At 30.1% G+C, this 22,005-nt stretch overlaps 4 protein-coding genes across 4 annotated transcripts; 2 read left to right on the forward strand and 2 right to left on the reverse strand.

Annotated features, from left to right (window-relative positions):
• Positions 1 to 193: 193 nt before the first annotated feature.
• LOC134829110 (uncharacterized) lies at positions 194 to 6,080 on the forward strand. The gene is made up of 6 exons (XM_063842107.1): positions 194 to 1,104; positions 3,253 to 3,498; positions 3,729 to 4,076; positions 4,947 to 5,079; positions 5,481 to 5,802; positions 5,867 to 6,080. Exons 1-6 carry the CDS (start codon positions 233 to 235, stop codon positions 6,064 to 6,066), a joined length of 2,121 nt encoding a protein of 706 aa, XP_063698177.1. The 5' UTR covers positions 194 to 232; the 3' UTR covers positions 6,067 to 6,080.
• Positions 6,081 to 7,695: 1,615 nt separating this feature from the next.
• LOC134831879 (luciferin sulfotransferase-like) lies at positions 7,696 to 9,115 on the forward strand. The gene is made up of 4 exons (XM_063845709.1): positions 7,696 to 8,183; positions 8,247 to 8,379; positions 8,440 to 8,761; positions 8,819 to 9,115. The coding sequence occupies exons 1-4, from the start codon at positions 7,858 to 7,860 to the stop codon at positions 9,016 to 9,018; spliced, it is 981 nt and encodes a 326-aa protein (XP_063701779.1). The 5' UTR covers positions 7,696 to 7,857; the 3' UTR covers positions 9,019 to 9,115.
• A 169-nt stretch (positions 9,116 to 9,284) lies between these two features.
• Positions 9,285 to 13,426, reverse strand: LOC134829111 (uncharacterized). The gene is made up of 4 exons (XM_063842108.1): positions 12,301 to 13,426; positions 11,836 to 12,245; positions 10,402 to 11,503; positions 9,285 to 9,789 (listed from the first exon to the last, which is right to left on the reverse strand). The coding sequence occupies exons 1-4, from the start codon at positions 13,388 to 13,390 to the stop codon at positions 9,371 to 9,373; spliced, it is 3,021 nt and encodes a 1,006-aa protein (XP_063698178.1). The 5' UTR covers positions 13,391 to 13,426; the 3' UTR covers positions 9,285 to 9,370.
• Positions 13,427 to 13,967: 541 nt separating this feature from the next.
• On the reverse strand, positions 13,968 to 15,924 carry LOC134830200 (probable cytochrome P450 6a13). The gene is made up of 3 exons (XM_063843604.1): positions 14,792 to 15,924; positions 14,138 to 14,727; positions 13,968 to 13,989 (listed from the first exon to the last, which is right to left on the reverse strand). Exons 1-2 carry the CDS (start codon positions 15,879 to 15,881, stop codon positions 14,312 to 14,314), a joined length of 1,506 nt encoding a protein of 501 aa, XP_063699674.1. The 5' UTR covers positions 15,882 to 15,924; the 3' UTR covers positions 13,968 to 13,989; positions 14,138 to 14,311.
• Positions 15,925 to 22,005: the final 6,081 nt, after the last annotated feature.

The following is a 22,005-nucleotide window of genomic DNA, read 5'->3' on the forward strand; positions in this document are numbered from 1 at the left end:
TTTTTTTAATTTTTAAATAAAATTAAATAAAAAATATTTAAATAAAAAAATTAAATAAAAAAAATTTTAAATAAAAAATTAAATAAAAAAATTTTAAATATAAAAAATTAAATTAAAATTAAAAAAAATTAATAAAAATTTAAATAAAATTTAATTAAATTAAAATTCACAAAATTAAATTTTACAAAAAAAAATACTTTTAAAAGAAAAAAATTAAGAAAAATTCTCAAAAATGGCATCTTACACTTTCGAAACAATCGACCATCCAAAAAATAAATTTTCCTTCAACTTCCCATTAGCAAAAGTTTGGATGACATCTCCTCCAAAGACACCTTTAGGCGACGATTGGAAGCCAAATTACTGCGTTCTGCCCGAAAAACACTTAAATTTCATCGACGAGATAAAAATGTTCGATGTTCGTCCCGACGACGTTTGGATTGCTGCCTTCCCAAAATGCGGCATCACGATCATGCAAGAACTCGTTTGGCTCCTCAAACACGATTTGGACTACGACACCGCTAATTCTGTCAAAACTAAGGTTCGTTGCCCGTTTTTCGAGCTTTCATCTCTCACTCGGGACTCCCTGGATCACAAAGAAATCAAAGCAATGATCGATATCGTGGATGAACGAGCTTCTCCGAGAATTATCAAGACACATTTGCCTCTCGCGTTCCTCCCGGAAGAGCTTTGGACGAAAGATCCGAAGATAATTTACGTGATTCGAGATCCAAAAGACGTCGCGGTGTCATATTATCATCAATACAAAATGTTGCATGGGTACGAAGGGAAATTGGAGGATTTTTGTGAATTATTTTTGGAAGGATTGGTTGCTTATACGCCGTTTGATAGTCATGTGAACGAGTTTTATCGCATGCAAGAGCGGAAAAATATTTTGTTTTTGCGGTATGAGGAGATGCAAGCGGATTTACGGGCAATTATTCGTAAAACAGCCAAATTTTGCGATAAGGAATTATCTATGGAGGACATTGAACTGCTGTTTGATCATTTGCAACCGGAGAAAATGCGCAGAAATTCGGCGTGTAATCAAGATGATTTGGTCAATAGATCGACGCCACGTTGGTCGACCAATTTGCCGGATTATGAGTAAGTTTTATGAGTAGTTTTGCTCTTGATTCAGTTTTCAAATCAAAACTATGTCAAAGAAAATTTTTTTTTTTCAGTTTCAATTTTTTGGCAGTTTTGAGTTATAAAATGATTAAAAATGATAAATTAGAGCCCTCTGATAAATTTTTATCGATTTGGAGCAAGATTTGACAAAAATTGCTTTGACACAGTTTTTGACACAGTTTTTTTGCTCTTGATTTAGTTTTTAAAACAAAACTATGTCAAAGAAAAAAATTTTTTTCAGTTTCAATTTTTTGGCAGTTTTGAGTTATAAAATGATTAAAAATGATAAATTAGAGCCCTCTGACAAATTTTTATCCATTTGGAGCAAGATTTGACAAAAATTGCTTTGACACAGTTTTTGACACAGTTTTTGACACAGTTTTTTTGCTCTTGATTTAGTTTTTAAAACAAAACTATGTCAAAGGAAAAATGTTTTTTTCAGTTTCAATTTTTTGGCAGTTTTGAGTTATAAAATGATTAAAAATGATAAATTAGAGCCCTCTGACAAATTTTTATCCATTTGGAGCAAGATTTGACAAAAATTGCTATGACACAGTTTTTGACACAGTTTTTTTGCTCTTGATTTAGTTTTTAAAACAAAACTATGTCAAAGAAAAATTTTTTTTTCAGTTTCAATTTTTTGGCAGTTTTGAGTTAAAAATGATTAAAAATGATAAATTAGAGCCCTCTGACAAATTTTTATCCATTTGGAGCAAGATTTGACAAAAATTGCTTTGACACAGTTTTTGACACAGTTTTTTTGCTCTTGATTTAGTTTTCAAAACAAAACTATGTCAAAGAAAAAATTTTTTTTTCAGTTTCAATTTTTTGGCAGTTTTGAGTTGAAAAATGATTAAAAATGATAAATTAGAGCCCTCTGACAAATTTTTATCCTTATGGAGCAAGATTTGACAAAAATTGCTTTGACACAGTTTTTGACACAGTTTTTTTGCTCTTGATTTAGTTTTCAAAACAAAACTATGTCAAAGAAAAAAATTTTTTTCAGTTTCAATTTTTTGGCAGTTTTGAGTTGAAAAATGATTAAAAATGATAAAATAGAGCCCTCTGATAAATTTTTATCCATTTGGAGCAAGATTTGACAAAAATTGCTTTGACACAGTTTTTGACACAGTTTTTTTGCTCTTGATTTAGTTTTCAAAACAAAACTATGTCAAAGAAAAAAATTTTTTTCAGTTTCAATTTTTTGGCAGTTTTGAGTTGAAAAATGATTAAAAATGATAAAATAGAGCCCTCTGACAAATTTTTATCCGTTTGAAGCAAGATTTGACAAAAATTGCTTTGACACAGTTTTTGACACAGTTTTTTTGCTCTTGATTTAGTTTTCAAAACAAAACTATGTCAAAGAAAAAAATTTTTTTCAGTTTCAATTTTTTGGCAGTTTTGAGTTGAAAAATGATTAAAAATGATAAAATAGAGCCCTCTGATAAATTTTTATCCATTTGGAGCAAGATTTGACAAAAATTGCTTTGACACAGTTTTTGACACAGTTTTTTTGCTCTTGATTTAGTTTTCAAAACAAAACTATGTCAAAGAAAAAAATTTTTTTCAGTTTCAATTTTTTGGCAGTTTTGAGTTGAAAAATGATTAAAAATGATAAATTAGAGCCCTCTGACAATTTTTTATCCATTTGGAGCAAGATTTGACAAAAATTGCTTTGACACAGTTTTTGACACAGTTTTTTTGCTCTTGATTTAGTTTTCAAAACAAAACTTTGTCAAAGAAAAATTTTTTTTTCAGTTTCAATTTTTTGGCAGTTTTGAGTTGAAAAATGATTAAAAATGATAAATTATAGCCCTCTGACAAATTTTTATCCATTTGGAGCAAAATTTGACAAAAATTGCTTTGACACAGTTTTTTTTTGCTCTTGATTTAGTTTTTAAAACAAAACTATGTCAAAGAAAAATTTTTTTTTCAGTTTCAATTTTTTGGCAGTTTTGAGTTATAAAATGATTAAAAATGATAAATTATAGCCCTCTGACAAATTTTTATTCATTTGGAGCAAGATTTGACAAAAATAGCTTTGACACAGTTTTGACTAAAAATCTTTAAAATTTTAAATATTTAATTTGGTAAAAAATTCAATTAAAATTTAATTTTTTTCAGAATTATTCGAAAAGCGATGGTTGGAACATTCCGCGAAGAAATGCCCGTCGAGTACATCGTCAAATTCTGTCAATATATTCAAGGAAAATTCGAGCCTGAAATTTTCAAAGCGCATCTCGAAGAAGACGAATGTTGCATAAAGGAAAAATGCGAAGGTTGCTGCTCCAAAGACGGCGAAAATTGTTGCTCGAAAGACGGCGAAGGCAAAGAATGTTGTTGCAAATGCACCGAAAAATGCTGCAAATAGTCACGTACACTGAAAAAATGTATTTTTTTTATCTTATCTCCTCAAAAGTAGCAAACAATATTTACTCAATAATTAAAAAAATAAACATTTGTCGTTAATTGTGCTTTTTATCACTTTTCGTCTATGTTTCAGTTTCAATCGTCTCTCTCTTTAAGTTATTTGCATTTCGCTAGCTTTCTCTCTCTCACTCCGAGTCGAAAATTTTTGTTTACTTCACAAATCGCGTCAGTCTCTGTTTAGCCATGTTCCGATTCGAATCGTTCGGTCCAACTCCCATCGACTGCGAGGGGTGCAAAAATTACATTACCGTCGAAGTTGTGCGGGAAAATGCGGAAAATAACAACAACACGAACGGCGAAGCGGCGAAAAAGCCCCGAAAAATGACAATTATCGATCGGTATATCCCGATGGCGCCGCGAATCAAGGCAATGGAAGTTTATGACGACGATTTGTGGGTCATGTCGTTCCCGAAATGCGGCACGACGTGGACCCAAGAGATGGCGTGGCTGATTAACAACAATTTGGATTACGAAACTGCGGGAAAAGTCGATCTTTCGCATAGATTTCCCTTTATGGAGTAAGTTGTCGTAACACACGTCAAATCGCGTCTCGTTAGATAATACTTTCAAATAAAATAATAATTGAGTAATGGGTTTAATGAACTTGCGAGTGTAAGCGAAATAAAAAATAGTTAGACAGGCAATTTTTTATTTGTACCTAACTTGTTTTAAAAGTCAATGAAAGACCCAAATTTCTAAAAAAAAATTTTTTGTTGGAAGGGCAATGTTTCATTTTTTTTTTTAATTTTTATTTGAAGATTAACTAACATTAATTTATAAAAAAAAAAATAATTGAAAAATTAATTCAAAAAAATTTAAAATATTTTTTAAAAAATAATTAAAAAATATTTCTGAAAAAAATAATTGAAATTGATTCAGAAAAATTCGAAAAAATAAAAAAAAATATTTAGTTTAATTTTATTTTAAAAAATTAATTATTTTATTTGAAATTTAATAAAAAAAAAATAAATTAATTAAAATAATAAATATTTAATATTTAATTCAGATAAATTCGAAAATATTTTTAAAAATTATTCAGAAAAAAAATAATTAATTAAAATAAATAATAAAATAAATTAATTAAAAATTGAATTCAGAAAAATTCGAAAAAGTAAAAAAAAAATTATTAAATTAAATTAAAAAAAAAAATAATTTTTTTAATTTATTTTAATTTAAATTAATTAATTTATATAAAATTCATTAAAAAATATAGGTATTAATTAAAATAATTAATACAATAAATTAGTAAAATTAAATATTTAATACAGACAAATTTTAAAAAATTATCTGGAAAAAAAAATAAAATTTTAGAATAAATTTTAAATTAAATTAAATTAAAAATTAATTTTAAAAGATAAAATTTTAATTATTTTTTATAAATATTTTAGGTTAAGCGGCGTTTTAAGCAATTATCCGCCGGGATCAGAAGATGTTGTTTTCAATTTACCTCGCCCTCGACACATCAAGAGCCATTTGACGGTCGATAATTTGCCAGATAAAATGTGGACAAGCAAAGCTAAGGTATAAAAATAATTTTTTAATTATTTAAACCAATTTTTAATCAAAAATTTGCATTGGGTCGAAAATTCAAAGTATGCATTGGGTCAAAATTGTGCCTAATTCATAATTAATGTTTATTCTAATGCACATTGGAAATTGACAGCTTTCAGTGCTAAATAATGCATTAAAAATTTTTAAAATGTGCATTGGGACAAAAATTTTAAATGTTTATTGGGAAAAATTCAATATGATGATTTTTGAAAATTTTTATCCAAAATAAAATATTTATTTTTGTCCCTTAAAAACATTTAAGATTTTTATCCCAATGCAATTTCTAAAAATTTTGACCCAATGCACATTTTTAAATTAAAAATACGTTAAAAATAATTTAAAAAATATTTTTCTTTTAACTTTTTTGGTAGATAATTTACGTCATTCGCAATCCTAAAGACGCATTGTTATCATTTTATCATCATTATCGCAACCTCGTTGGATACAGCGGCTCAAAAGAGGTATTTTTCGACACCGTGATGGAAAACAAGATAATTTACGCTCCTTTCCATCAACACGTTCTCGACTTTTACGCCCTCCGTGACAACCCGAAAATCCTCATTCTTCACTTCGAAGACATGAAAGCGGATTTAATGTCAAACCTGAAGAAAGTTTGTCGCTTTTTGGAGAAAGAATACACGGACGAGCAACTGGCGAAACTTGCGGAACATTTGTCAGTCGAAAATATGAGAAGTGAGTTTGTAAATATTTGAAACCGGTTTTGTTTGTTTGATTTATTATTTTTTGGTGTTTACAGAAAATCCGACGTGCAACAATGAGGTACATTTGAACGATGCGCGACAATATCACAAAGCAACTTTCGACACGAATTTCCAATTTATTCGAAAAGGCAAGGCGGGAGCGTTCAAAGAGGAAATCAGCGAAGAATACATCAAAAAAATCGATGCTTGGACAGAAGAGAATCTTAAAGGGAGCGATTTTAAGTTCAAATTTTGATTAAAGGAGGTCAATGAACTTTTAAAAAAAAATTGAGAGATGATAATGAAATCAAAATTTAAATGAATCATTACAGACAAAAAGTTGTTAATTTGATAAGGTTTAAAAAAATAAATTTAAATTTTGTTAAAATGTTGCAAATTTTTTACTTTGGACTTTAATTCTAAATCAATTCAGTGAAAAAATGTAGAAAATTTTGTTTAATGAGCAATTTTAATAACAAAAATTCAAACAAACTTGTTTATTATACTAACGAATGTAAGAAAATATTTAGTTATGACAAATTTACGTGCAATACTACATGAAATTAATTTCTTACCCTGTGGATAAAAATTTGCTTAAATTGAGACATTTTTTGTATATTCGATTAATTGCATAATTTAAGGGGCTTTTTAAATTTGTCAAAAAAATAAAATTTTTTTTAAAATTAAAAAATATTTAAAAAAAAATAATAAAAAAAAAATAAATTAAATAAAAAAAAAATTATTTTTTTTATTACAAATTAGATTTTCTTTATTAAACTTTTAAAATTCTAAATTTATTAAAAAATTAAAAAATAAAATAAAATAAATAAATATTTAAAAAAAAAAAAATAAATAAATGTCATAAGGAATCTTAAAAGTATTAAAGTTTTAAAACTAACTTTTGATAAAATTTTTATAATTTTGAAAACTAAAAAAAAAAATTAAAAATATTTGAATTTTCAAAAAAATTAATAATTTATTCTAAAGTTAAAATTATTTTAAAAAATCTTGTACAAATACTGAATTAAAAAATCATTAAAACTTCTTAAAAATTCGTTTAAGATTTTAATTTCAAATTTCTTCAAAATCTTAGTTTAGAATTTTTATTTTTAAAAATTTTAAGTTTAAGTTTAATTTAAAATTTTAAAAAATCTTTAAAAATTTTGTTCTAAATTTAAAAAAAAAATATTTACTTCTTTAAAATTTTTCCAAAATAATAAAAATTTTTTTACCATTTAAGTGACTCAAAAGTACAGTAGATGGCGCTATATTTTTATATTTTTTTTTAAATTTCAAATTTTTTTTTTAGTTTTTTAATAATTGTATGACTGAAATATTTCTGAATTATGAGGCTTTTGTGCTTCAAAAAATATTTCTAAAAATTAAGTTGAAGCATTTTTGAAAAAAAAAATAACATAGATGTCGCTTTAAAAATATTAAAAATTATAAATACTTAAAAAAAAAATTTAAATGTCAAAAAAATAATTTAAATAAAAAATATTTTAAATTCAATTTTAAAAATTAAAAAAAAAAATATTTTTTTTTGTAATTTTTTTTTTTAAATTATTTTTTTATTTTTATTTTATTTTTCTTTTTGAAGAAATTTTTTAAAAATTCAATAATTTAAGACTTTTTTAAATAATTTTTTAAATATTAAATTTAGTGAACTTCAACTCTTTTTAAGTTATTTTTTTACCACAGGGTAAATTTCGTTATGAGCAAATATTTAATTAATAATATGAACAAAAATTACAGGTGTTTCGTACTTTCTTACCATTCATTACTCGAAAAAAAAATCTGAAGAAATTTTTGAGTAATTTTAATAAAATTATCAACGCAATTTCTTCTTCTCACTCTCGTTGTCGTATTTGTTTATCTCCGTTTTTGTAAAAATTTTGTTGACAACGAACATGTTCTTCGTACACACAAATCATGTTCTCCATTCATGTTTCCAAAGAAAAGCAAAAAAAAATCTCACGTACGCGTAAAAACTTTCAATAAATAAAAATAAGATCACAAATTGTCTCTCGTCAGTTCTTCGTCAACCATGCTGGAGTTTGAACCTGTTGGTCCCGTCAAAATCGACTGTTTTGGCGCAAACACTCACATTTACGTGAGCATCAATCGCTCCAATAACAACGATGAATTAGGAGAAAAGCGAGAAATCCCCAAAAAAATGGTAATTCTCGAAAAATATCGAAAAATGGCGCCACGAATTAAGGAAATGGAAGTTTATGACGACGACGTTTGGGTTGTATCGTTTCCAAAATGCGGCACGACATGGACTCAGGAGATGGTTTGGCTTTTGAACAACAATCTCAACTTTGTCGAGGCGAAAAAGGTCAACTTGCTACAGAGATTTCCGTTTTTAGAGTAAGATTTTTTGTTTTTTTGATTGACAGAAAAAAAAATTTTTAACATTTTTTTGATAATTAGATTGAGCGGCGTTTTGTCTCAAATCCCGGATGGATCGGAAGACGTGATTTTTAACGCACCAAGACCGCGTCATATCAAAAGTCACTTGAACGTCGATTTATTACCCGACAAAATTTGGTCCAGTCAAGCCAAAGTAAGAAAGTTAATGACCTAAAAAGTGAATATTTGTACAAGAGATATTTTTTTTTCGAAGATTATTTACGTGGCACGCAATCCAAAAGATGCAGCAATCTCCTTTTTTCATCATTATCGGAATCTCGTGGGGTATCCGGGCACAAAAGAAGACTTTTTAGACGCCTATATGGAAGGAAAAATCATTTACGCGCCATTTTTCGACCATCTTCTCGGTTTTTGGGACATCCGAAAGCGAGAAAATGTTCTTTTTCTCACTTACGAAGACATGAAACGCGATATTATGGGAGCTCTGAGGAAAACAAGCGACTTTTTGGGCAAATCTTATACTGAGGAGCAATTAATGCAGGCAGCGGATCATTTATCACTCAAAAATATGAGAAGTATTGAAGAAATATTTTTTTTTAAATCAAAAAAAATTAAAAAAAAATTTTTTACAGACAATCCTGCATGCAATAACGACGAACTCGTACGAGAAGCGCGAAAATTCAACAAAATGTCAAGCGAAACGGAATACAAGTTCATTCGCAAGGGAGAAACGAAGGCTTTTGAACAGGAAATGAGCGACGAGTACAAAGCCAAGTTCGATAAATGGATCGCTGAGTCACTCAAAGGCACGGATTTTCCGTTCAAGTATTAAAAACTGACCTGTTTCTTGTAAATTCGCAATAAATCTCCTTGATTTGTCGTGTCACTTCGGAGTTTTTTGAGCTCTGACAGGATATCAGCTGTTCGAATCACGCCAAAAGTTCGATCAATTGATTTTCGAGAATTATGACTTTCAGTTGTAGGACGAATTTTTCTTGAATCATGACGAGATGAGAGAAATTCGCCACTTTTTACGGCAGTAACGAAGGGTTTTCTCGCTGAAAATAACGAAAAAATGAGTAAAAAGTCACTTTTAAAGGGATTTTCTTACACATTTCTTAGAAAAAATTGAATTTTATACAAAATAGAAATATTTTTGTTAAATTTGACAAAAAACACAAAGGTTACTCTAGATTTTCAACTTTTAAGTAAATTCCGCCTTTAACTGTCAATAATTCAAAATCAGTATTAAATTCTACCGGAAATACTGTTTTTGGCGATTTGCTGAATTTAAAGTTTTTTAAGAGCATAACCAGTCCAACTTTGCTCTGAATTTTGCCAAAACGTTCGCCAATGCAGTTTTTAGGTCCATCTCCAAAAGGGTAGAAGCCTTTTTGTTGTCTGAATCCTGAACTCATGTCAGTGAAACGATCAGGATCGAATTTTGAGGGTTCAGGCCATTCTTCGGGATCATGGTTGAAAGCGTAAGAAGGAATAATGGTCAATGTTCCCTTTGGGATTTTAAGATTTGTGTTTGGGATGGGATAATCTTGGCTGGCTTCTCTTTGGAGGATTGCTAATGTTGGATATTTTCTCATGGATTCTGGAAAAGGTAAGATTTTTGTTACTTTTTTAAGTTTTCAGGATCATTTTAGGTTTAAAAGAAAGCTTTTTTCTTAAAAATCATTTTTGGTTCAAAGATTCAAAGCTTTGAAAACTTACGAAGCGGAAGAGTTCTGAAGATTGACATGAACTTCAAGTTGAATCAATCTCAAGAAACCTCTTTGGAAGGCTATTGAAACTTCGAACAGAGTTCAATTGAATCAATTTGAACCAATTTACAAAGTTTCAGCTTGATAAGTTTTCATATTCAAACGTTAGAGGCTCTGAAGTTAATGCGATAAGGAATCTAAAGAATTCTCTAACTTGTGAATTTGAAAACTGATCAAACTGAAACTTTGTAATTTGGTTCAAATTGATTCAATGAACTATGTTTGAAGTTTCAATTCAATAGCTTCATCCTTTCAAAGAGGTTTCTTGAGATTGATTCAACTTGAAGTTCATATCAATCTTCAGAACAGTTCCGTTTCGTAAGTTTTCAAGATTCACTATAAATATTGAATCAAAGATGCTTCTTAAGATTAAAACTTTCATTTGAACCTATGATGGGTTCAATTCTCAAAGATTCAATTCAGAAGATCTTGAAATCCCTTACCATAAATACATTGATCCAAATAAGTCATTTCCTGTAAAGCTTCATACGTCACTTCATCTCCATGCTTTTTAAGAACCTCATTAATTTCCTTCCTGACTTTATCTTGAATCTCCTGATTCATTGCCAATTCAATTAAAGTATAAGAAACAACTGTCGAACTCGTTTCAAATCCAGCAAAGAAGAAAACAAAAGCTTGTGCAGCTATTTCATTCATTGACAGTCCCTCAAGTTCGGCATCCTTATCAGAGTTTGATTTATCTTTGTTACGCATCTTGATAAGCAAATCCATGAAATCATTTCGCGTCACGTTATTTTGCTCGCGATACTTGACTGTATCTTCAACGACTTTAATAAAGAAGTCTGTGACATGTTGCGGTGAGAATTTCATGCCGAGTTTCAAAGCGATCGTTGGAAAGTTTACGCAGATCAGAGCTTGAATGATACTCATATCGGAAAGGTATCGCTTTCCCATTTCACGAAATTTGGCATTCGGGTCTTTTAAGCTGTTACATTCTAAGCCAAAAGCACAAGAGCCAATGACATCAGTTGTAAATCGGGCAACCCATTCTTTCATGTCTAAAACAGGATCGATCTTTATCTCATCCTTAACAATTTCAATTAGATTTTTTCCGATATCCGTAACCATTGGCAACATATTTCGGATTTTTCCTGAAGTGAAAACAGGAGTCAAACTTTGACGTAGTTTATTCCATTTGGGACCTCCAATAATGAACAGATTCTCGTTTATTGGATCATCATGAGGATTTCTATAAATTCCTCTGTCATAGAAAATGTTGAAATCTTTGATCAAAATGTTCTTTGCCAAAGTTTTATCGTTCACATAGATCAAAGGTTTTAAACATTGGAATCCTCCGTAAATTGGACCATCGTTTTTGTACTTTAGATAATCTCTTAAAGCAATTTGTCCCCAATGAAGTTCACCTCCGTACGATACTGTACCAAAAGGGAATTTAGGTTCGACGTATTTGATAGAATGACGTTCCCAATGCTTGTAGCGCCATTTAAAGATGAAATAATAAATTGCCACGCAAATTGCTGCGATATAAAGCAAACCGTGAATCATGACTTGGAGTGTTGATACCTGCGAATACGAACAAATACTGAGAGAATTTGAGTATTGTTTGTTGTATTTATCATCAAAAGTTGATTAGATAATATTAACAAACACAAAAAATGAGAGAATTCAAGTGTGAAGAACTCATTTTTTGACTATCGGTATCTGTTTTGATGAATTTTCGTACAAAATATGCATTCAGATTATTTGAAATCTATTAATGTAAAACTTTAATGCTATTTACGTTCTATTTATGGCAAATTTGATAACAAAATATTCAATACAATAGTAACTTATGACATAAAATCTTGTATATAACTTAATTAGAATTAATACAATGACTCAGCATTTTTTCATAATTTTTCGAGTTTGATATAAATTGGATTTTTAGGAGCTAACAATGCACTTCTCGTATTGAACTTCACAGGGAATTCTGTTTTCTCGGATTTCATCATCTTGAAGTTCTTCAAAATCATTACAAGCCCAAGTTTAGTTTGAATTTTGCCAAAACGTTCCCCTATACAATTTTTGGGTCCATCGCCAAATGGATAGAAAGCTTTTTCATGAGCCACTGCGGTTGTAAAGTTTTCAAAACGATCTGGATCGAACTTTGATGGTTCAGGCCATAATTCTGGATCATGGTTGAAAGCATAAGAAGGTATTAGGCAAAAAGTTCCCTTTTTGATCGTATAATCCATATTTGGTAAAGGATAGTTTTCAGTTGCCTCACGGAAAAGCAAAGCCAAGGTTGGATATTTCCTCAATGATTCTACAAACAAATTTTAAGTAATTATCAATAAATTTGATTGAAATTGTTATCTTACCGTTCATGCATTGCTCGATATAAGTCATATCTTGTAAAGCTTCGTACGTTAACTCGTTATTATGCTTTTTCAATACCTCGTTGATGTGATTTCGAGCTTTTGTTTGTAACTCAGGATTTAAAGCGAGTTCCAACAAGGTATAAGAAGTCAAAGTTGAAGATGTTTCAAACCCAGCAACGAAGAAAATGAAAGCTTGTGCCGCCAATTCAGGTAAGGAAAATCCTTTTTTGTCTTGATCCTTATCGAAGTCTTCTGATTTGTCCTTGTTTCTAATTTTAATGAGTAAATCCATAAAATCGTTTCTTTGTATATTGTTCTCTTCTCTATAACGAACAGTATCTTCAACAGCTTTTAAGAAGAATTTAGTCAAATCTTTAGGTCTCAGTGATAGATGAAGGACATTTCGAGAAAACGAAGGAAAATTTTGAGCAAACAACAATTTCAATGGATTTGTAGGAGCAAAAACACGTTTTCCTTGTTTACGAAATTCAGCATCAGGATCTCTTAAACTGTTACATTCCAAACCGAAAGCTGTTGTACCGATAATATCAGTTGTAAAACGAGCGATCCATTCCTTCATATCGATTGTCGATTCAATTTTCACTTCATTCGTTAATACTTCAACTAAATCTTCTCCAACCTTCAAAAGAGTTGGCATCATGTATTTTATTTTTCCAGTTGTAAACACAGGAGTTAATTTTTCTCGTAATTTCTTCCAACGAGGTCCGCTAAGATTAAACAAATGAGCTGATAATGGATCATCTCGGTAGTTTTCGTACATTCCTCTTCCGTAAAATGAATGAAAATCTTTTATCAAAATATTTTTGGCGAGTTCAGGCGATGTCACGTAAATAACAGGTTTAACCATACGATAGCCTCCAAAAATTGGACTTTGCTTCTTGAACTTCAAATAATCACGTAAAGCTTGTTCTCCCGGATGAAGTTCCTTGCCGAGAATTGTGTTTCCATATGGAAATACAGGAGTTGAATATGGGATGCCAAGACGTTCCCAATACTTGTATTTGTACTTAAAAATGTACAAGTAGATGAATGAAAAAGTCACGAGGATTAAAACAAAAGTTAAAAACATGTTTATATGTTGTCTGAAGTATTATTTTAAATTATTATTCTATTCCAGTCAAAAGAGAAGAAAGTACTGAACACTCGTTGTCTTAATCGTACCCTTATATAGAGGGTTTTTGAATAAACAATACACGCAGAGACAAATGTTTACCAAATTTTTCTTCGTTATTATATGATTTCTTTATTTTCAGAAATCAATAAGGAATAAAAAGTATATATCAAATGAAAAAGTTTGACTAAAATTGAAGTATTTTTTAAAGCCAGTTTTTAACCTTCAATGTACTCACCAAAACTCATTGAAGCAAATATTGAAATATAACGAATTTTCTAAATAGATTTCTTTGCGTGAATAAATAATTAAAGAGCGACAGATAACAGTTGATAGTACAAAAATTGCAGTATCATTGTGAAACTGCGAGATGAATGAATCCAGATCTCATTGTTTTCATTAATTTTTTTGTTTGTCATGGCAATTCATTTTTTGTTTGTTATTATTATCAAAAAAGTTTTTAGCGTTGTTTATCAAAATTTGTTTACTTAACCGGTATCTTTTTTTTAACTTATTTGAACTTTTTTATCTTTTGAAAAAAAATTAATAAGTTTGACCTTAAAACTCAATAATTGTATTGAACACTTTATCACGAAATTTTCACTTATATTTTCAAAAATATTTTTAGTGCATTTTTCCACGAAAATCAAAAATTGAAAACATTTTAAAGCCAATTAAACAAACAAATTGAAAAATAAGTTTGACCTTAAAACTCAATAATTGTATATGAACACTTTATCACAATGCAAATATTGCCACAGAAAATCTTTTTATAATTCGCTTTATATAGTGTGATGTATATAGATTAAATCATTTTATTTTTCATTGAAACACAAATTATGCAAAAATTATATAAATATCACATTAACTGCGAATTTTCTACAGTTTTTCCATTTTGATATAAATGGGATTCTTGGGCGCCAATAATGCAATTGTTGTATTAAACTTCACAGGGAATTCCGTTTTCTCTGATTTCATAAGCTCAAAGTTTTTCAAAATCATTACAAGTCCAAGTTTGGTTTGAATTTTGCCAAAACGTTCTCCGATGCAATTTTTGGGTCCTTCACCAAATGGATAGAATCCTTTTTCATGTCCCATTGCGGTTGTAAAGTTTTCAAAACGATCTGGATCGAACTTTGACGGTTCAGGCCACAATTCTGGATCATGGTTAAAGGCGTAAGAAGGTATAAGGCAAAAAGTTCCTTTTTTGATCGTATAATTGATTTCCGGAATTGGATAATCTTCTGTTGCTTCACGGAATAACAAAGCCAAGGTTGGATACTTGCGTAATGATTCTAAAACAAATTATCAAGTAACAGGTAATTATATCGTTAATTTTTATTGAAATTGTTATCTTACCGTTCATACATTGCTCGATATAAGTCATATCTTGTAAAGCTTCGTACGTTAACTCGTTATTGTGCTTTTTCAATACTTCGTTGATGTGATTTCGAGCTTTTGTTTGTAACTCAGGATTTAAAGCGAGTTCTAATAGAGTATACGAAGTCAATGTTGAAGATGTTTCAAATCCAGCAACGAAGAAAATGAAAGCTTGTGCCGCCATTTCGTATAAAGAAAACCCTTCTTTGTCTTGATCCTTGTCAAAATCATTAGATTTGTCTTTGTTTCTCATTTTGATGAGTAAATCCATGAAATCGTTTCTTTGGATGTTGTTCTCTTCTCTAAAATTGACAGTATCTTCTACAGCTTTTAAGAAGAAAGCTGTCAAATCCTTTGGAGTAATTGTTAGATGTAAAGCATCTCGAGAGAATTTCGGAAAGTTCAAAGCCATCAAAATTTTTAATGGATTCATTTCACTTAAAACACGTTTTCCTTGTTTTCGAAACTCAGCTTCAGGATCTTTTAAGCTGTTACATTCCAATCCAAATGCTACTGTACCGATTACATCTGTAGTAAAACGAGCAATCCATTCCTTCATATCGACTGTTGATTCAATTTTTACTTCGTCACTTAAAGCTTCAACTAAATTCTCTCCAACCTTTGTCAAAGTTGGCATCATGTACTTTATTTTGCCAGTTGTGAAGACAGGAGTCAGTTTTTCACGTAATTTCTTCCAACGAGGTCCGCTTAGATTAAACAAATGCGCCGATAATGGATCATCTCGATAGTTTTCGTACATTCCTCTTCCGTAAAATGAATGAAAATCCTTGATCATCATGCTTTTTGCGAGTTCAGGTGACGTAACGTAAACACAAGGCGTAACCATACGAAAGCCGCCATAAATTGGACTTTGATCTTTAAACTTCAAATAATCACGAAGAGTTTGTTGTCCCCAATGTAATTCTTTTCCAAGAATGATGTTTCCATATGGGAATACAGGAGTTGAATATGGGATGCCATGACGCTCCCAATATTTGTATTTGTACTTAAAAATGTACAAATATAGTATTGTCAAGGTTACGAGAATTAGAAGAATAGTCAAAAACATTTTGAATATGCTTTTGTCTGGAGTATTATTTAATAATTTTTGTTCTGTTTCACTCAAGAGAGAATTGTAGACTGAGAGCTCTCTGTTTTGATCGTGCCTTTTTATTATTCGCATGCTGAATTATAAGAGAGCGATAGATAATAATACACCGACAGCAATTCGATACAAAAATTACGTCAGCATTGTGAAACTTACTGAATGAAACTCATCGTATCTCATTGTTTTGATTTTTATAGTCACTCACTGTTTATATTATCATCATAAAACCGGCAAGTTTTTCTATATGTCAAATAATTTTTAAAAAATCAAAATAACGCCTGAATCTATGCAATTGAACCTACATTACTTTTTAACACTTTATTGCTTTTTTGGGCTCAAATTTAAGTTAAAATATAAAACGAGATAAGGAATTGAAGTTAAAATTTTCAATTTAAAAATTTTTTTTTTAATTTTTCGAGTTATTGTAACAAAAAATTATAACAAAAAAAAATTTTTTTAAGACAAAAATAAATTTTCCTTTTTAAAAAAATTTCAACAAAAAAAGTATTTAAAACATTTTTATTCAATTTTTCAAATCTAATTTTTTTAAAAGTCATTTACAAAATGTAAATCTAGAAAAAAAAAATAAAAATAAGAAAAATTATTTAATTTAATTTACTAATTTTACTTTAATTAAAAATTTAATTCAATTTTATGCATAAAAGGAATTTTTTAAAAATATTTAACAAAATTTTTAAAATTTTCTTAACAATAGATTTAAAAATTGCTTTTTTCGATCAAAAATTTTAATTGAATTAATCATAAATTATAAAAACTTACCAATATTTGTCCCATATTGTATTGTAATTGACCTATAAAACCACTTGTAGGCGTCATTAATGTCATAAAACCTCCAATTTCATAACCATCTCTTTTCACATCTTTCCAAAATATAAATTTACATAATTATCGATTATTATTGTTGTTATTGCTTCCTATCGTGTCTCATCGCTTTCTCATAAGTTCTTAACTCTTTATCGCCTATTTGGGCAAAACTTTCTTTTCTTAAACTTTTTTAAAAAAGAGTTGCACGTTGAAGCGTTAATCAGTTTGAGATAACGGTAACAAATAAAAAAAATCTTGTGATATTGTTGATTTTGCTGAACATTCTTTTTTTCTCTCTCTCTCCTTTCTTTTTTCTCGGTAATTTGTTACCGATCGTTTCGTTTAAATGTGTTCATTTACAAAAATATTAGGAAATCCATTTTTTATGCTTTTTTTCTCGTATGAGCCGTTAATTTATTAGCAAAACAACTCTTTGGCAATGAACTTAAAACTAAACCAGAGTGTGAACGTCTTCCGCTTATAAATTAGCAATGGCAACGTGAATGGCAAGCCTAATGTTACCTGCGTTCGTATGGATGTTGCTGTATATGTTATCGCATTTTAGTACATTTTTAAGTATATTTAATTTCTTTCTCGTAAAAGAAATGATCCATGTTAGTAAACGACGGTTAGTAGAAGTGATCGGTTGTTCTTCTGCATCTTCTGTCGCGTATCAATTTTTGAATTTTTTTTTTTTGTTAAAATGAGAGCACAGCTTCAGTGTCTCTTCTTGTTAGGATGTTTGACGTTTACTCTGACAGCTCCTGCAGATCCCAAAGAGGATTCTCCCATCATTAAAATCGAAACGACAGCAGATGGAGGAGTTCTGGTTGCTAATGACACGTCAACGGCGGAGAAAATTTTGGATTACTTAATCGAGAACAATGATGCTGTAAACTTTGCCCTGAAACGTGGCAACAATAAACGCAAGAATCAAGGAACTGATTCGAAAAGGGATTCAAAACCTATGTCTTTAGACGATCAAATTAATCAAAGAATTACGAATTATTTGAACAAAAAACACGAGAAATTAAACAACATCTCACAGCTTGAAACAAAAATCAAGGAAACTTTGAACAATGACTTACCTCAAGCAAAGGAAAATGTCGTAACTTCATTAGTTGAAAAGATTCCTTCTCCTACTTTGCCTCCCTTTTTCTCTAACGCCTACAATCGTGTCGTAAATCTCTTGGGAAATAACAAAACTGAAGCTAACATGCCTCCAAAACCCTCAGAGGAGGAAATCTTAGCTTTACAAACGACAACGACGACGACGGAAAAACAATCTGCTACAGTGACATCGAAACCGCTAATTCTCGAAGACACCATCAACGAAATTGGGTCACAATTAATTGGAAAGTTGTCAACAAAAATGGAAGAAATCGTAACAGAAGCGAATGTTGTTGTTACAAGTGAAAAACAATCATCTGAAACTTCCGCTACTGAAAAAGTTACAGAAACAACGACAACTGTTCGAAGTCCCATTCAGCAATTCGGCGATCGATTCAATGGAATCTTAAATAGATTTGGGATCAAAAATCAAGGGAAACAAGAACTTACTTATAAGCCAAATGTAGTTTTTGATCGTTATACTTATTCGTATGAATTGCCGACGACAACAACGACAAAAGCTAAAACTACTCCTTCGACGACGATGGGAAGTAATACTTTTCCAAATAATATCATTAAGGAAGAAACTGTCGAGTCAATTAATAACGTTCAATCGTTCTTGGAACAATTTGGAGTAACTTTGCCAAATAATGTTGAATCAACGACCTTGAAAGAAAGTGACGAAGAACCGAGAATTCCAACGACTTTTAGAACTACAAGAAGACCTTATCCATGGACAACTTTTAGGCAGAGATTTACGACCGCCGATAATGGGCAAACAATTCCTGCTGACTTTGAGGAAATGGAAACTACGACGAGGAAATTTTTCCCTACCAGTTTTTGGAGAAAGACAACAACTCCTGTAAGTTACTTCTTCTGATACTTTTTAAAAGACATTTTCTAAAAATTTGATTTTTCAGAAGCCAACTATTCGTTATCCAACAAGGATGCCAAATAACAAGATCAGTTCAGAACTTGCTGATGCTACAAATTTAATCGATACTGAAAACAAAAATGTTACTTTAGTAAAGATAAGTGTCGTTAACGCAGGATGTCAATCCGAGAAATCAGTTCTTATGTTATTCAATAAGAATCAAAAAGTCCTAATTTCTGTCGATACATCCGATGGAACTGACGCCCAAATTGCTGAAGTCGAAAAGAACCAAATTCAGGTCAAGCCTTCGAAGAGACCAAACGGAGTTGAATTAGAAATTGATGAAGAATCAACACAAGATGATGGCTTGAGAATCGATGAAGAAGAGGAAGTTGCTAAAACTACAACGACTAAAGCTCCTCAAAAACCTACAAGACTTCCAACGAGAGTTACAACTACAAAAAAACCAAGAACAACGCGAACGACTCGTACGCCGAGAACAACGACACAAAAACTCGCACGAAGAACAACTCGAGTTCGTCCCTCGAGAAGACCCCTTGGAGGCGATGTTGAATATGATGAGAATGAAGCTGTCACAACTGCCCCAAATCCAACGAAGAAACGACGTCGCACAAAGGGAAACAAAAAACGCCGCAAGGGCGTTCGCAAAGGAAATCGCAAACCTGCCGTTAGTGCCATAGCAATTGATGCCAGTACTGCAGCTTCGACAAGCGTATCTGCAGATCCAGAAAGTATTTAAGCGTAGCTGTTAAGTTATTTATTTTTAAATATTTATTGACGGGTGTTGTTGTAATTTCGTTGTTTGACATTGCCATTGACAGTCACTCAACAGGGTTCAAGGATTTGATGCATTTACTTCTCTCCCTTTTTTTTCAGTCACTTCATCTGTCAGTGTTTAACTAGCTTTAATTGTCGTAAATAACTGTTAGTTTTAAATGTCTAGAAATGAGAAAATAAATTATACTTTTTTATTTTCTTTCTTTTAACTTTTTAAGTGGAACAATAATTGCGTCTTTTTCGACGAAACTTCTCTTCTCGACTTGGATGTGTGTGATGAAAAAAAAATGTGAAACTAATCAAGCTAACGGAAATATTTAATTAGCTTTTTTTTATAAAAACATCGCGCGAAATATCCAATGAAAGGAAAAAAACGACAGACGGAAGACAGAAAGAATCACTTATTTAAATGTCTAAAAACAAATAGAGAAGAGAAAGACAATGTTAACTGCAGTCTTTGTTTTTCACATGTTTGTTTATCTCTTTTGCGAAGAGGAAACAGAATATTGTAGAAAATTGGTGAAATTTGATTAAACTTGATTGATTTGGTAAATAAAGCAGAAGTTCGAGGGAAAATAGGCGGACATTGTATTTATTTAAAATAGTAGCAATTTAATTTTGTGTTAAAATGAGGTTTGTGAACCGATTTTTTAACAAACGGTTTTCGTTTTTTTTATGAAAATGTAAAATTCTATTTTTCAAATTTCAATTGTTTTTTTATTGAAAGATTAGAACAGTAACAAGGAAAATTGTAATCTTTCAGGAATGTACGAATATGTTGAAAATTTGAAATGAAAAGGTTGAATAAAAGATAAAAAGAAGATCCTATTCTAATTATTTTCTTTAAATTACGTTAACTCAACTTTCGTTAATTATAAATAATAATTTAGAAGACATTTAAAAAGAAAAAATCAAAAATTTTGAATTAGAAAAAATTTCTTCTTTTTCATACTTCCTCAGGTATGGATTTTTTATTCGTTTCTGTCATCAACCTTGTATTTCTTCTAATGATCCTTCCTTTCAAATGTTGCCATAAAATGTTAAGAAAGTTTCTAACAGGAATTTTTTATGTAAGGTTACCTATATTAAGTATACAGGAACAATAATGCGATTTTAGTTCTATTAGCAAAATATAGCTCAGCCTTTGATAAGATGTTTTTTTTCAATTGTACGATTTTCTCTTAAGTCATCGTGTAAATATTCAAATGTTTCTTTGTTTCAAATGTTCTTTTTAAATCAATATGTATTTGAAGCTCAGGAAGTTTTTTCAAAGGAATATTGTTTTCAGCTACATATGACAATTGACTCATTCATAAAGTCTTCTAATTACCTAAAAAACTTGAAAAAATAAGAAAAGTGATAAAAACTTAAAAAATCAATATTTTACTTACCAAAGTATCGAATTTTGAATTTCAGTCTACAGAATCACTTTTCTTATCAATTTATTCAAAGCCTTCACCCAAAATTTATTAAAATTCAATTAACCGGTTTTTCTCTTATAATTTAGCCCAATTCTATTTCGAACACTATTTTTTGATAACAACTCACTTTTTGTGTTTGTCTCATTTTCTACACAAAAAATTTAAATGTTTTCTTGCACGCATAATTATGTCTCATTATAATAATATGTCAGTCAAAGAGTCAATAAACTTTTTAATTTTTTTTTCTTCTTTTCCTCTCAGTAACACACATTTTGTGCGTAATAAGATGAAACCTACCAACAAAAAATTAAATTGAAACGAAATTAAAAGTTTTTTTTTACAAATTATTATTGACAATTTTCGTAATGATACTTACCAAAACAACAGACCACGAACGATTTTAGTACCATTTTTAAAAGTACATTAGTTCGGATGAAATCAAGATGAAATGGGATGAAGTCACTTGTTAGTCACGGAATCCAAACGAAAGTAAATATTTTTCGTTCCGGTGAGTTTTTATTATTATTATTTTTATGTTTTGAATCAAATTAAAAATGAAACTCACGCATGCTCGATTTTTTTTATCAAAAAAATTTTTAGGTAGACTTCTGAATTAATTTATGGGTCAAGGAGAAATTTTCTGTCGCTTCATTTCTCATCTTTTACAATTCATCCAGAGCTATTTTTATTTACATTTTTACACGAAAACCAACGGTTTTATTGCCTTTTGCGTGAAAAAAAAGCATCTTCGGTCTGTTAATCGTCACCAAAGCAAATAAAGGTACGACGACGATCGCAACACTGTATCTACTATTCGCGAGCACGTTGGCGCAGGAATTGCCGTACATTCCGCCATACACAGTTGAAGAAAGTATATACGAAAAGAAATTTGATCAGACAATTTCTTTACGGAACTCATTGATTTAGTCGCTTGTTGATTGTGCGCCGTTTAAGATGTTGTCTGACACATTGTTCCGTTCTCTATCGGATTAAAAAAATCTATATTAGTGAAAAAAATTATAAGAAAAAAAAACAAAAGAATAGAAAACAAAAAAAA

This window comes from Culicoides brevitarsis, chromosome 2 (assembly GCF_036172545.1).
Source record: "Culicoides brevitarsis isolate CSIRO-B50_1 chromosome 2, AGI_CSIRO_Cbre_v1, whole genome shotgun sequence".
Taxonomy (NCBI): Eukaryota; Metazoa; Arthropoda; class Insecta; order Diptera; family Ceratopogonidae; genus Culicoides; species Culicoides brevitarsis.